General features: G+C 45.4%; 1 protein-coding gene across 1 annotated transcript in view; it reads right to left on the bottom strand.

Annotated features, from left to right (window-relative positions):
• Positions 1-4,746: 4,746 nt before the first annotated feature.
• LOC134630335 (neuronal acetylcholine receptor subunit alpha-7) overlaps positions 4,747-15,557 on the bottom strand; it is a 49,802-nt gene continuing 38,991 nt past the window's right edge. Inside the window, exons 9-10 of the mRNA XM_063477536.1 lie at positions 13,601-13,710; positions 4,747-7,235 (exon numbers count right to left, since the gene is read on the bottom strand). Of these exons, the coding sequence (XP_063333606.1) occupies positions 6,651-7,235; positions 13,601-13,710 (695 nt within the window). The 3' untranslated portion in view covers positions 4,747-6,650. The remainder of the gene's footprint in view (positions 7,236-13,600; positions 13,711-15,557) is intronic.

Genomic DNA, 15,557 nt, shown 5'->3' with positions numbered 1-15,557 from the left:
TTGCTCACGGTCACAGCTGGATCCACCAGCGGCTGGGCTGCGTCCTCCTCCTCCTCTTTGCTGGTTCCTCCATCACTCTTTACACACTGGACGTCCACAGTGTGACTCTCAGCTTTGCCTTCCCTCAAATCTGCCTGCTAACACGCACACACACACACACACACACACACACGCACACACGCACGCACACACTCCTTCCCAGACTCCAGTGGATACAAACAGTGTGGAGGAAATGTTACCTGCAGGGTGTCGTTGCTCCCTCCTGCAGGTGTGGAGGCCCGGGTGTCTCCGGGCTCCGCCTCCCGGGCTTCCAGCGTGTCCAGCCGAGGCTCCTCACCGACAGACGCTCCGCTGCCCATCACGATATCCACAGACTCAGAAGCATCCAGAGAGAAAAGGAGAAAGAGAGAGAGCTGGCAGTGATGTCAGTGTGACAGGTGAGAACAGGTAATCCGACACACGGGAGTGTCTCCTGTCACCTCTGAGGACGACTTAAAGGGGTTTCCCTTCTCATGAGGTCTTGTTAATGGTTTTTTATGAATGATTTAAATGTGATTTCAGTATTTATCATGTGACAAAATGCTGGTTTATCAACCTGCTGTTGGTCATTTACAAACTCATTTCTCCAAGAAGCTGCTGTGAAGAGAAGATCTCCAAAGTTTTACCCTCAGTGTTCCTGCTCTGCACTGCTGAAGATCAACACTAGAGGGCAGCATCTACACACAAACACACTGCAGGGAACACGACTCCTGTTACTCATCCTGGAGAAGGTCGACGGTGTTAATACAGGAACACTTTAGACTGCAGAGCAAACTCACCTGTTCAGCCCTTCATGACCTGCCCACAGAGGCTCTCCTTTCTTATGCTTTGTTCAACACCAGTATCGGTCATTTAACCTTGCTTTAGGGTTAATCTCACTGTCGTGACCTCAGTCAGCAGTTTGCATCCTTCACTGTTGCCCAGCGGCGTGTCTAGAAGTGGGCGTGAGGTGGCACCTGCCCTCCCTGAAATCTGATTGGCCCCTTGGGACCACGCTGGGCTGGAACACTGCTCCTCTTTTAGCCCCCACCATGTTGGATGAGACAGGAACATTTACTCAGGTTTTATGTACTTTTACTTCATTGAAGTATTTCCACACACTTTATATTTTGAGTGAAATCACTGCATGATCGATCAAGCTGCTAAAGAATATATTAGTACTTAAAACCATCATCAGCTGGAACATTAAAGATATACACATCAGTAAATCTATAATTATAGCCCAGTAACATCATCATATATTTGAATACACAACCACTCAGCTATTAGGCTACTTAAAACGATTATAACTTTTAATTAAGTAACAAATTTTAATACTTTTTTGCACTTTGCAGAACGACCATCCATCACAAGATTAAGCTCTCATGCAGCGCCGCTTTTTTAATGATAATTCTGCAAAAGCACGCAGGGCTGAAAACTCTGGTGTGTACACCACACTTATGAAATATTTCTGATTAATATTCTGATTACCTGTGGCCCTCTCATCCAGGCTGTGACCACTCAGAGGCTGAGATGGTTTGAACATGTGCAGAGGAGGGAGGGTGGAGGATGAGGGTGGAGCTGCCAGGCAGGAGGAGAAGAGGAAGACCTCAGAGGAGATTCAAGGATGTGGTGATGGAAGACGTGCAGAGGGTCGGTGTGACGGAGGACGGAGCTGGAGGCAGATGATCTGCTGTGGGGAGCTCTGAAGGGAATTTATGTGCGTTTACTTCCTCAAACAAAACACACGAAACTATCCTGATATCAGCACGGTCGCCTCGTTACGCTCCCAACCTCATTTCTAAGCAAACACAAAAGAATAGAGCATGTCTGCATGCATGCTGATTCAGCAGGGATAATATTAAAGAAGGAAAGCAGAGAATATTTATTTGAAAGTGAAAGAGGATTCCTGAGAGCCTGACGACAGGAAGTTACTGATGCTCAGACTGTCGTGGAGGAAGAAGCCCTGACTGCCTGCTTACCGTGTCCCCACAATACTGGAGCCAAAGCCACACTTATCAGAGGGCGAACAGGCACGTCCACGCCAGTTCACCCCAAATCACACACGTGCAGAGCATCAAGCCGTGAAGACGGTTTGAAATCCGCTCGTGTGCAGCAGATTTACCACAGTGGAGAGGTGGGAGTGCTCAAAATGTGCACAAAAACAAAAGTGTGCCTGTGTGAGTGGAACGAGCGTGCTGTAGTGCTGCAGGGCTGACAGTTTAAGGTGTTTTAGCCCCGCCTCCTGCTACGCCTGAAATGAAGCCTGAGCTTCTGGCTCACATGGATTATGTGCACAGGTGACCTCGTTATCAGAACTGTGGCCATGTTTAATGCGAACATCCACCACGGCAGCAGGATGCAGGAATAAATATATGTGAAAGGTTTACCCTCTTATCTGAACTCTGGCTCTGGCTGATGTACTTTCCTTTCTTCAGTGTTCGGCTGTTTTGGATGTGTCATGAAATGTGCTTCCAGAACTCGCTTCAGGCCAGACAAAGTGAGAGCAGCTGGTGATCCCAGCAGATATATTGTATCCCAGTCTGTGAGCCACGGAGCAGTAAAATCCTCGCTGATTGCTCCTTTTAAAAGAGGTGGACGCATTTCTGCTCCCGGAGGAGCTGCCGGCTGTTCTGGCAGCCGAGCGGCGGGTGAATAACAGCAGGACTCATTGTGCCTCGGCTCGGGCTCCACACCGCAGGCCAAATTAAAAATGACACGCAATGAAAGAGCAAAGGAAACGAGTTTCCCCCAGAGAACAATCTGGAAAATTACCCTCCATTCACACAGACAGGGAGAGCATTGACAGAGTGTCACACTCGCTCACAGCCAATCAGCTTTTGTTGCTTTCTATCAGAGCGGACTCAGAACATCTGCTGCTCCTGTGTCTGCGTGGAGCTCAGAGACGCCGTACTGGAACAGGTGCTGAAGCGCGTCAGGTGACCTAAAGCAGCACTGCAGGACAGGAGGAGCAAACCCACAGCATGTTTGTCCTCGAGTAGCTCTACACAGGAAATGATGTCACAGCTGCCATATTATTGTTCATGTAATCGCGTTAAAAATTATCCAACAGGCTCCAACTGCACAAACGCGGTCCAGATGTCCAGACAGCTAGCAGCTACAACCGCCTGTGTCGCCATCCACCTGTCAGTCAAAGAGGCCACGCCCCTAATAATGCAGAGGTCAGTTATAAAGAGAAATTGTCTTTTAAGAGCAAAACAGTTTATCAGGCTGTGAACATGTTTATTTCTACTGTAAAGTTTTCATTTGGGAGTCTGTGGGGACCAACCGTAGAAAATGCGGAAAACGTCTCTATCGCCCCCTGGTGTCTGGCTGCAGTAAAATGGTAAATGGCCTGTATAGCACTTTACTAGTCCCTAAGGACCCCGAAACGCTTTACACATCCAGTCATCCACACACTGGTGATGGCAAGCTAGGTTGTAGCCACAGCCACCCTGGGGCGCACAACAGAGGCGAGGCTGCCGGACACTGGCGCCACCGGGCCCTCTGACCACCAAGGACACAACGACTGAGCCTGTCGGAGCCGGGGCTCGAACCGGCAATCTTCCGATTACAAGGCAAACTCCCAACTCTTGAGCCACGATCGCCCCTCCTACATGTTAGCGGATGGGACTGGGGTCAGACTAAAATAAAATAAAAATTCCCTCAGATAATTTTTTTCCAAAGATTCTTTCTTTTGTTATCAATAGTTCTCATCATGCTGATCGATGTCCAAGGGGTCTCCTTTCCCATAAGTTTGATTCTAATTCCTACCGCGGTGATGTTAAATTGGGGTGAAACGTCATCAATACAGCTTTGACTGGCAGCTGCAGTCACAGAGAAACTTGCGTATCTCTGTTCGGGAATAGCAGATAGAGCGTAGGCTCTGAGAGGACGCCCAGCGTTTACGCTACGAAAACACGACCGAGTGTTTTAACCTGACAGCCTGAGGTGTTCTTCAGTAAACTGGACTACCCGACAGAAGGACTGGACTACCTGAGGCTGTTGGGGAAACTTGTTTAGCTTCTTTTCTACAGTCACTGGGACCGACCTGCTGGAGCCTCTGCTGGACGTTACAGGAACTGCAGTTTTTTTGTCATTTCCTGCATGTTTTCCCTGAAACGCTGACGTTTGGATCCGCTCAGACTCCTAAAATCCCGCACAGGCTTCTTTCTGTATGAGGCCTTTTTCCAAACAGCTGCTTGTTGCTTGAAGAAAACATTTTCTTACTTACTAAATATTTTGCAGAGAGATCTAAACGTGAACACACCTTTTTTTAAAGAATGTGGTGAAAGAAGCATGCAGTGCTTTTTCTTTGGAGGAAACTGGTGCTTTATTGTTGTGGGTATACACACATCATGTTGTTTATTCTGTGTTTTACATTTTTGTAAATGCTGTGAGTTTAAATGGCTGCTACCTTGGCCAAGCCTCTCTTCTAAGAGAGATGTGATATATAAAAATAAATAATGGGAAGCACAGTTTGAAAGGATCGCTTCTGGCTGCTATAAAAGGGAAGAACGTGGCAGCATGTATTCACGGCGTTGTATACAAGGAGCATCATTTCTACATATTTTAAGCTTTTCTCATCTAACGTCTCTCTCTGGGACTGAGGAAGCAGAGATGGGGAGATGCAGAGTTCCTTCGGATACAAATGACTCACTGAAGGAATAAACTGTCCTTCAGACCAGCACTAAAATAGGTGAACTGGAAAGAATTGGAAAGGTTTGCAATTCATATATACTTACATGTTTGTTGTTGCATGCTGTTTTCCTTCCTGAAACTTAGTGGAAACGATGATGCATTCAAGGACACTGTCCATTTAATGCTTCTGTGTATATCTATGATGGCACAAAAGACCTCACAAACACTGCAGACGAACATCGTGTTTGGAGTAAAGACGAACAGGCAGACGCAGTAAAACAATGGTGTCCACTGGTGTACAGAAACGTTATCGCTGTAGGATCATTTTAATGCTTAATGGACTGAAAGAGCACAGATGATACAAGCACAGCAGACTGCACATCTCACAGCATCCACCAGGTCACTGGTCAACCATCCAGGGTTGGTTTGTGTTTAATGTTGCGGGGAGGGATAGCTCAGTAGGTGGAGTGGTTGCCCCATGATGGAAAGGGCGGGGGCTCGACTCCACTGAACGGCTACCCTGAGGTACCCCTGAGCAAGGTACCGTCCCTACACACTGCTCCCCAGGCGCTGCATTGGTGGCTGCCCACTGGGTGAATGGGTTAAATGCAGAGAAAGTAAGTAACACATATACATTATTATTATGTCCATCACACTCAGATAAAGAAATCTCTGAGACTTCATTGGACGTCTAACCCTGCACCTGGTGACCTGGTGGATGTTGACAGGTTAAACTATGTTTGTGAGAAAGAATTTTCCCCATTCCACATTATTTTGCATATTTGTCATACTTACATGTTTCCAATCAACAAACTATTTTTAATATTGAATGAAGATAAACCAAGACAAGAGTTATCAAACCTTCCTGCCCTGTGTGCGAAAGTAACTGCCCCCTAAATCTGATAACTGGCTGTTCAACCCTCGGCAGCAGACCTGCAGTCTCATGTTTGTGATCCATTCAGGGAGTCTTTCACATCACTGTGGAGGAATTTTATCTTCTTTTCAGGATTATTTGAATTCAGACACACTGGAGGTTTTCCAGCATGAACGCCTGCTGAAGGTCACGCTGACGCACCTCAGTCTGATTGAAGTCCAGACTTTGACTTGGATGCTCTTGGAGTAATTTTGGAAGGTCGGTCACTGCTGGCACGGCTCAGCTCTGTTCCAGGTTTTCTCCATGTGTGGATAACAGCTCTCACTGTGGTTCACTGAACTTCTTTAGAAGTGATTTCTGACTCAGCAGGTCTGGCTGAACCAGACCTGGGTGTGGCAGTGAAACTCAGCTATACAGAAATGTGGTTAATCACAGTTACTTCATGATGTATTAAGAGTAGGGCAGTTACTTTTTCCACACAGGGAAGGTAGGTCGGGATAACCTTTTTCTTTTTAAATAAAGTTAATATTACAAAAAAAAGTTGTTTGCTTCAAAGCACAGGCTGCTTGAAACCAAATCAGGAACATCTTTTCAAAAAGTCTTAATTCAGTTCTTCAATCAGGATCCTCAGTTGGTTCTAGAAAAATCCAGATTTCTGTTTCAGTTTGGAGCAAAAGAGACGTCCAGATTTGTGAGTGTGGTTAATTATTTTTCAACAGTTTCTTTAAACCTGGATTTTCTGCTTCTCCAGCACGGGCAGAGAACCGCCATCACGCGCAGAGAACCGCCATCACGCGCAGAGAACCGCCATCACGGGTGGAGAACCGCCATCACGAACTAAACTGAGGAGTCTGAAACAAGAATGAGGTCTGGAGCGGCTGAACAAGTGTTTGATGTAAGTTAATGTCCAAAGGTCACAGTGGGAATCCACAGAGGTTCAGTCCTGAACAAAGAAAAGTACAGCAATGACATATTTCTGATTTGAAGGATAATCGTCTCTACGAGGACACGGTGAGGGAAGTCAAAGCGCTGAGACCAAGACGTTGGTTTGGGTTTGCACGTGAGATTTCTCCATAAATATAAAAATAGAGACACTCGTTCGTCCTGTCTTCCCTCCTTAGCTGAAGAAGTCTTTGGAAATGGCTTCCACAAAGTTGGGGGCGGACATGAGGATCCCGATGGTGCAGAGGATGGTGAAGAGCGAGAACGCCACCAGGCAGAGCCGGTCGATCACCGCCGCGGCGAACTTCCACTCGCTGCAGACCGTCTCCTCCTCGTCTTGGCCGCGGAAACGCCCGGCGATGTATCTCACCTCCTCCAGGATCTGGTTCAGCTCCGTCTCCAAGGCCGAGCCCCCAGCCACTCCCCCTGCTCTTCCTCCAGCTCCAATCCCTCCTCCTGCTCTCAGCGCGTCTTCCTCAGCACCGACGCCGCCTCCAATGAGCCGCGAGCACAGGAGTTCAGGGTCAGCGGGGGATCCGTAGTGGAGTCCTTCCACACCCCTGAAGCCGACGTAGAGGAGGTTGCCGTTATTTACCTGTGGGTTGTGCCGCAGCGAGCCCTGGCTGACGCTGAGCTCCAGGCTGGACAGGCTGCCGCGCCGACGCTTGGCGGCGTTGTGACACGCCGGACGGACCTTCGCTTCGCCGGGGCGGCGCATCCTCAGGAACCAGGCACACCAGTTCAACAAAATCACACGAGTCTAAAGAAGAAAGAGAAGAAAATCATTATTTCAAAGTAAATTTGATTTATTTTTCTGATGTTATCGATGAATCGAGAGTTCCAGTATTCTGTTTTGGTTCCTTGGAACTTACGATTAAGATGTCGCTTTGTGCGTTTGGCTTCTCATCCTCGTCTCTGTGTTTAGTACGAATCCTTCAAGTTGTTTCCTGTTTTATCATTATTATATATTTCTTATATATTTTATCTGGCTTCTTGATTAGGGTTTTCCTTCCTTCCTGTCTGATGTATTGATTACCTTCCCCTGTGCGTCCGTCCCCTACAGCTTCAAACTCGTTTAGATAATATTTGGACTTTTTGTTCACCTTTTGGATGTCATGATTTTAAACGTATAAATAACCTCATTATTGGAAACTCATTTTCTGTTTGTGTTCTCTCTGAGCCTGCTAACTGTTCCCACCTTAAAGGTTAAAGGTCATCATCATAACAAGACTCCCGGGTTTCTCAGTGCCTGAGGAAGTTTGTGTTACTTGGTCTGTATCATTTAAATGTTAGCTTAAAAGCACTTTGGCACAGAAAAAAGTGCTTGTATGAAACATGTATGAATGGATGAATGAGGCTTGTGGTACGAAAGTGGTTCGAGTGCACAGACGGAGTTGAAAAGCACCATTTAGGTGCGAGTCCATTTACCACATAGGTGAAAAACATTTTCTTAGGAGTAAAGCATGCATCCTACGATTCAGTAGCTTGTAGAACTTCCTTCAGCCACTCAGTGGTTGAAAGGAGCTCAAATCATCATCCCTCCTCCACCACGCTGACAGCTGCCAGGAGGTGTTTGGTTTCCTCCAAACCTGCTGCTGTGCACTGTGGACAAACATCTGTGCTTTGTTCAGAGGATGAGGATGCATGAGGATGCTCACTAAGAGCACAACCCTGCACGCCCAGTGTGTCAGTCTGTCATTACACCGCCGTGAGACTGTGATGGTGAAACCAGGAAATTTCTTCTTCAGAAGAAAAATGAACTCATTAACAAGCAGATCATTTATACCAAAATGTTTTTCCTCATTTGTTAATTACTGATCGGGTATCAGTTTGGATTTATTTGCTTACAGTGTAGAAGAGTTGCAGAAATATCTGGGAAATCAGAAGCTCATTAATATACAAATGCATGCAGAGAGAAGCTCTGAAGTCTAATCAGATCACCTCCTCCATATGCATGTATGAAGCTTCACATGTTCACACGTTCACGAGAAGTCAGAGAGTAAAAGAGTCACGGAGAGGCAGAGTAATTACAGCGTACTTATCTGAAAGTTGACTTTACAGGGTGCGTAAGTGAGGAAATATTTACGTGATTAAAATTCATTTATGCACAAACGTGTTTATGCGGAACAAATGTGCACGAGTGAGAGAGATACGAGCTCCGTGTGCGACGCAGGAGGAGTGGGCAGATAAAAATAGAGCATGAATAAAGTGGGAGGGGGGGCTGCTCGCCTCTCCGAGGAAATCTTCTCCAGCCGTCCAATATCTCACTTCACACACACACACACACTCATTAAATATTTAGCTGTCAAACGCAGTGTTGATGGACGGAGTCTGAACATCAGTCGGTCCTCAGACTGCTCAGTCTGAGTCATCCTGAGGAGCACGGACAGCACCTTAAATTACAGCCATTTCATTTCTTTCCTGTCCGCATCCGTCACAGTCTGCCTGGATTTCCTTTCCTTTCACGTTCTTTAAACTTCTCTTCACTTCCCACAAAAGCACCGAAACCCTCCAGACTCAAACTTCTGCTCTGAAGCCGTTTCCTTCTCCCTGAGACTGATGGTCACACAAACCTCCACAGCAGCTGCTCAGACGGTTTGAATGTCAAACTTTCTGCAGGTTTAGAGAATAATGCAACATCTTGAACACCTCTTCTCAAAATCTGCATTCGTAGTTCTGCAAAAGCTGTGTGAAATATTTTATTTCTAAATATTAAATCTGGAGTATTTGATTAAATACGGTGCGTAAATATTTGTTTCTTCCTGATTTCTTATTTTTGTATTTGTCACATTTTCATAAACAAACTTTACGTTTTAGACAAAGATGATCAGAGTAAAAACAAAAAACAAAGACGCTGTTTCCGATGAAATTTGATGAGTCATCATGTTTTCGCACTATTAAAAAACTAATATGAATTTTTTCCCCTCATAACTCCATAACTACAGGCAGGAATATATTTAAACCAATTTTACTTCGACTCCTATCATACTGCTGACTGACAGCCATGTTTGGATTTTAAATTCCTTCAACAGCGTTGGAATCGACCCTCCGGACACCAGGAAGTGTCCCGGCGATCCTGAGAGGCAGACCGCCACTGCAGCCGTGTATATATGACCCATTTCTGTCCTGACCCCAGCCCTCCCATATGGAAAAGAAATAGTAAAAACTTATATGATTTACTCATGAAATTGGCCACTTTCTCATTACTTTCATATATTGTTTTAGTAAGTATCCAAAACATACAAGTTTCATTATATAATTTTTCAAGGGATCTTATATCTGTTTTCACTCTTGTATGCTTTTCATACAAGTTTCACACAAGACAGATACAAACTTTATCAGATTTATATATATCTTTTCCATATGGGCTGTGCAACGACACCAGAGCAACACTTTGATTCAGAAAAATGTTAACAAGTCTTAACCCTCAAACGAGTCTTTGAAGAGATGTGAAAAGACAAGTTTTATAAAATGTCATCACTCTGACGCTCAGAGAGGTCCTCTTAACCCTTTACAGCAAGCTCAGTACTGGAAACTCAGAGTTTCAACCCTTAAAGGGGTTTTGGAGAATTTACAGGTTCAGCTAATAAACATTTAACTTAGTCCCCATCGCTCTATGTGATCCATATGATTCCTGTAGAGACCTGTACCCTCCTTGCATATGGGGTCGTGCACAAGTTATGTGACCTGTGCTTTGCTCCCATCTGCTCAGTCCTCGGACCAGTTACAGAACAAGACAAACCAATAACGTCGGGTTTGTTTGTTGGGCTCGGCCTCAGTCCGTATCGTAGGTCTGACTGTTACTGATGAGAACCTGAAACCTGTCAAGGATTTGACTTAACCTGGCAGTCCAGTCAGGACAGAGCCCAGCAGGACTACATGCTCAGGCTGAACGAGGCACAGGCTGTCTCTAGAAGGCTCTACTCCACCTGGAAACCAAGCAGGAGACCAAGACAACAGCAGCATATGCGACATCTTCCATTCAGACCAGTGTTCAAAGACTGAACTGCACAGAAGAACTGTTTGCAGAAACATCTCAGCACTTCAGATTGTTCCAGAAGAACATTTGTGAGAACAGATGCTGATGTTGGACAAGAACACCTCAGTCTCCACTCTAATTTAATCTAAATGTGTTCTGTGAGGTTGGGGCCAGGACTCTGTGCAGTCAAGTTCTTCTGCACCAAACTGACTCATGGACCTGGACCTTGCTTTGTGCACTGGTGTGCAGTCATGCTGGAACAGGAAGGCACCATCCCCAAACTGTTTCTACTTTACTTTCCACTGACTCTGCAGGAAGTTGGCGACCTCTGCGTCTCCTCCTGACCCCGCTCTGCGATTTACGTGGCCTGCAGCCAGTGTTGGGAAGGTTACTTTTAAAATGTATTCCACTACAGATTACAGATTACATGCCTCAAAATGTATTCTGTAACGTATTCCATTACGTTACTCAATGAGAGTAACGTATTCTGAATACTTTGGATTACTTAATATATTATCATGCTTTTTACAACTACATGGATGTACTATTGCTGTGTGATTTATTACTATTACTGAAGGTTACTCTCCATACCAATACCAACTAGATGTTTAAATCTTAATATAAATGCGTAACAGTAGGTGGACATTAGGTAAGGCTGCACTTTTTGCAGCGATCTCGTATAGAAAACTATTCCGCGCGTATATAAAACAGGTCTGCAGCTCCGAACCGTAGTAAAGGGACCTCTGGCTAATACATCGGGTTCGTGTCGGGCTCGTAGCTGAAAACTAGCTTTACTTTGTTGTCTGGGTCAACTTTGCTAGCGAGAGACAGAGAGAGGCGTTGAAAGGCTGCTCCAACTGAACTTATTGTTTCAGAGGAAAACACGAACACAGTGTACAGTTGAGTCCTAATAGCTTACTTACAGCTGGGTTCGTCAGGCACTCTTCTTGGCTGCAGTGGTTATTATTATATTTACATGCTTCCAGCTCCCGTTTCTGCTCGGTGACAGCTCGGACTTTTCCTTTCTCTCCCTCCCTCGCTCACAGACACATGACGGGTATGGCAGTCCATTCTCCCTGCAGCACGGACTACACTGCCCATCAGGCTACATGCTTTAGGGCGATGCCTGTAACACTCTGCCTATTAGCTTCATATTAAATCATTTTGTGAATAATAATTTTTAAAAATATTTCTTCACTTCATTATGAGGGGTGTAGTAGAGGTGACATGGGCCACGAGACTGAGACACAGGCTTTAGAGCAGGGGTCCCCAATCCCAGTCCACGAGGGCCGGTGTCCTGCAGGTTTTAGATCTCACCCTGGGTCAACACACCTGAATCACATGATTAGTTCATTACCAGGCCTCTGGAGACCTTCAAGTCGAGAAGGTAATTTATCCATTTAAATCAGCTGTGATGGATCAAGGACACATCTGAAACCTGCAGGGACACCGGCCCTCGTGGACTGGGATTGGGGACCCCTGGTTTGGACTGTGGGAGAACCGGAGAACAGAACCAGAACCTTCTCACTGTGAGGACACCCTGCTTTAGAGCCTCTTATTGCGTGTTTTGTTTGGGTTTCCACCGGCGTGGAATTACCAAAGATAGAGAGGGCACAGCCTAACATATGAAACAGGAAAAGACCGCCGTGTAATCCATTTATTTCAACAAAGTAACTGTATTCTGAATACCACCTTTTAAAACGGTAACTGTAACAGATACATTTACTCATATTTTGTATTTTAAATACGTAACGGTGGTACATGTATTCTGTTACTCCAACACTGCCTACAGCTTCATGGCTGGTTGCTGTTGTTCCCAGTCCCTTAATCCAGCGGTCCCCAACCTTTTTTGCGCCACGGACCGGTTTATGCCCGACAATATTTTCACGGACCGGCCTTTAAGGTGTCGCGGATAAATACAACAAAATAAAACTAGTACCGGTACCGAAAAAAAGAAGATTTATTCATAACACACGTGAAAAGACCCAGGAAAACCGAGTTAACGATAAAAACGATAACAAAATAACGCTGAAAACCGATAAAAACCCTGAAAACCATACATTTCACACCTGAGCCTCAACTCTCGCGGCCCGGTACCAAACGACTCACGGACCGGTACCGGTCCGAGGCCCGGGGGTTGGGGACCGCTGCCTTAATCCCACTAACAGCTGACTGAGGAACATTTAGTAGTGAGGACATTTCCTGACTGGACTTGCTGCACAGGCGGCGTCCTATCACGGTACCACACGGCAGAAGCAGTCTGCACGCCGAGTTTCTGATTTTATACACCTGTGGTCATGGAGGTGACTGGAACCTGAATTCAGTGATATTTTTGGCAATATTTGAATATTATCTTTGGCATCACCATCAGTCATTTATATCATCTGAGTTTGAGAAACCTGCAGCCAAAACTCTGGCTTTACTTTGAACACACGTTCGGTGAGTTCATCTGTGCAGCTTTCTGTTTGCCTGTGTGTGACACGTGTAGGGGGACGCCTGTGACAGCCTGTTCTCAGGTGTCTGTTCTGCACGCTTCATTCATTCAAACTGAAACAGAAACAAACTGCTGGACTCCTCGTGTGATCGGAGCGGACAGCCTCGTCCTCCTCACAGCTTCACCTTCACACCTCAGCGTCGTCCCTCCTCTTCCTCAGCAGGAACATTCACATTCATAAGAGGCGTCAGAGCGGGACTGTCACCTTCACACACCCGACCATGACACACACACACACACACACACACACAGGTAAGAGTTCTGACCTTCAAACTAAATTCTGCTTTAATGGAATCTTGTTCAGAGCCCCAAGTGTGCGTGTGCGCGTGTGTGCGTGTGCGCGCGTGCGTGTGCGCGCGTGCGTGTGCGCGTGTGCGCGCGTGCGTGTGTGTGTGTAGTCATTATTTCTGGAGTTTCTGAAGGAAGCTGCTGTAAAATAAATAGGGGCTGTATTAATAGTCAATCAGTTCTTGGAGTGAAGCCTCTTCTTGTTCAGAGCTCGTTAAAGCACAGACCTCGTTAAGGACCTGGAGCTCATTAAAGCTGACTCGGCACAACGTAGAGACCGAACTGGACTCCTCACTGAGAAATCAGCGCATGCTGCAGCTACATAATTAAAATGGAGAAGAAGAAAAGAAGCGGAGTGACTGACCCACTGTGGCATGTGTCCTCCGTCGGGGTCGTGGTGGTGATACTGCAGAACCAGGACCGTAGCGATGACCGACAGACCCACAATCACCATGGTAGTGGCAAAGTACTGCGCTGAAAGACAGACGTCCAGAGGACACTCAGTGCTGCTCAGCTTTTACATCTGTGACATCCTCTACGCTTACATTTGTCTTATTCATGTGTTGGATAGTTTGCAAGTGGGGTAGTGTTGGAAGATTGAAGCTTAATTTGGAACTATTTTTAGGTTTTCATATATATATGTGTGTATGTATATCTATCTATATATAGATATAGATATATATAGATAGATATATTAGGGGTGCAACAATAATCGTATCGGTATTGAACCGTTCGATACAGTGCTTTCGGTTCGGTACGCATATGTATCGAACAATACAAAATTTTTATTTATTTTATCAACGTTTCTTCTGACGATGCTGTCTGTGTTGAGCACTCAGTGGATCTGCATTCGACTACGCCGCCTAGGCTGCACTGTCGAGCGCAGATCCACTGAGCGCAGCACAAGCTAGAGAGACAGAAGCTAAGCTCGTTGCAACATGGCAACTGCCTCAACGCTACCCGAAACTGAACCTCCCCCACCCTCATTCAAATCTGGCGTTTGGAACTATTTTGGTTATCATCCTAATGCAAAGACAAGTGGAAGCAGACAAAAACAACAAGCATGCATGCTACAAACTTGGGTAAAGTTTGTAGCTGTCATTTAGACAGCCGTTAGCACATGATTCTCCTTATGGGGACCTGATATGTTTAATATGCTGCTGAGAGTATACCCCAGAAGAAGCTATAGTATAGCTTTTATTTTGGAAAGAGCCATTTCTCTGTAATAAACTCTCTTTTCCAAAGATGAGGGATTTCTCCATCAGATAGATTTTTTTTTTATTTGCACTTTGCACTACGATGATGTCGGCGTAAATGTGCAGTCATATTCGTTGTGTTCCCACTGTATATATATATATATATATATGTATGTGTGTGTGTGTGTGTGTATATATATATATATATATATATATATATATATATATTTACAGTGTTAAACACAGTTTAGAAAGCTCTGTTTATGAGGGTTTTTTGGGTTTTTTTTACCACATATTCAGATTCTGGTTGTGGAGGCAACAGTCTAAACTGAGAATCCAAGGCCTGCCTCTACCCAGCTGTTCTTGGTGGACACAGAGTCATTCCCACACCAATCAATAGACATGATCTTTTGGTTGTGAAGCCCCCAGCAGGATTACATCATCCACAAAAAGTAGGGACATGAGGTCACCAAACCAAAAACCATCTGCCCCTTGGTTATGCCTATAGATTATGTCCATAAAAGCTCTAAGGTGAATGAGTGACAAGGGAATACATCTGACTTAGTGCCAGAAATACAGGCACAGGTGCCAAATAACCTATAATAACAGACCTGAGTCTCCATATATACCAAGGGACCAGGTTCACAAAACTCATGTAGTCTGCTCAGGCACCCTCAGGTATCCACGAGAGGATAATGCCAATCAGAAGTCTTGGTCCACGGTTTCACTGAACTCCTCCCACACCTGAACTTTTGCTTGGCCTCCCAACAGGGTAGCAAACTGTGCAAAAATGTAATAAGAGCTTAAAAAATGACCCTATTTTAATTTTCAGGAGGACAGATTTGTTCAGGCTGCTGTATCTGGTCAGCAAGGCTGAAAGGAAAATCAGCTCCTGTGAGCCTGATTCCACTCTTTGTTCAGTCAAACTAAAGCCAATTCCTGTCGGATGTTTTTCAGAGTTTTTGTCCAGCATGAGTAAAATACAGAAGAAGACTTCTGGGTGTGTCGTCATGGCTGTACTGGGAAACCGAAAGTAATGATGGAGAGTAAGTTTTGCTCAGCCTACAGCACAGGATGGATTTTATATGGTGATTATGAGCAGCCAGCAACAGATTTCCTGCGCTG

Source organism: Pelmatolapia mariae, linkage group LG7 (assembly GCF_036321145.2).
Source record: "Pelmatolapia mariae isolate MD_Pm_ZW linkage group LG7, Pm_UMD_F_2, whole genome shotgun sequence".
In the NCBI taxonomy this organism is placed as follows: Eukaryota; Metazoa; Chordata; class Actinopteri; order Cichliformes; family Cichlidae; genus Pelmatolapia; species Pelmatolapia mariae.
Note: the sequence above shows the minus strand (reverse complement) of the source record. Positions and strands in the feature narration are given on the sequence as shown.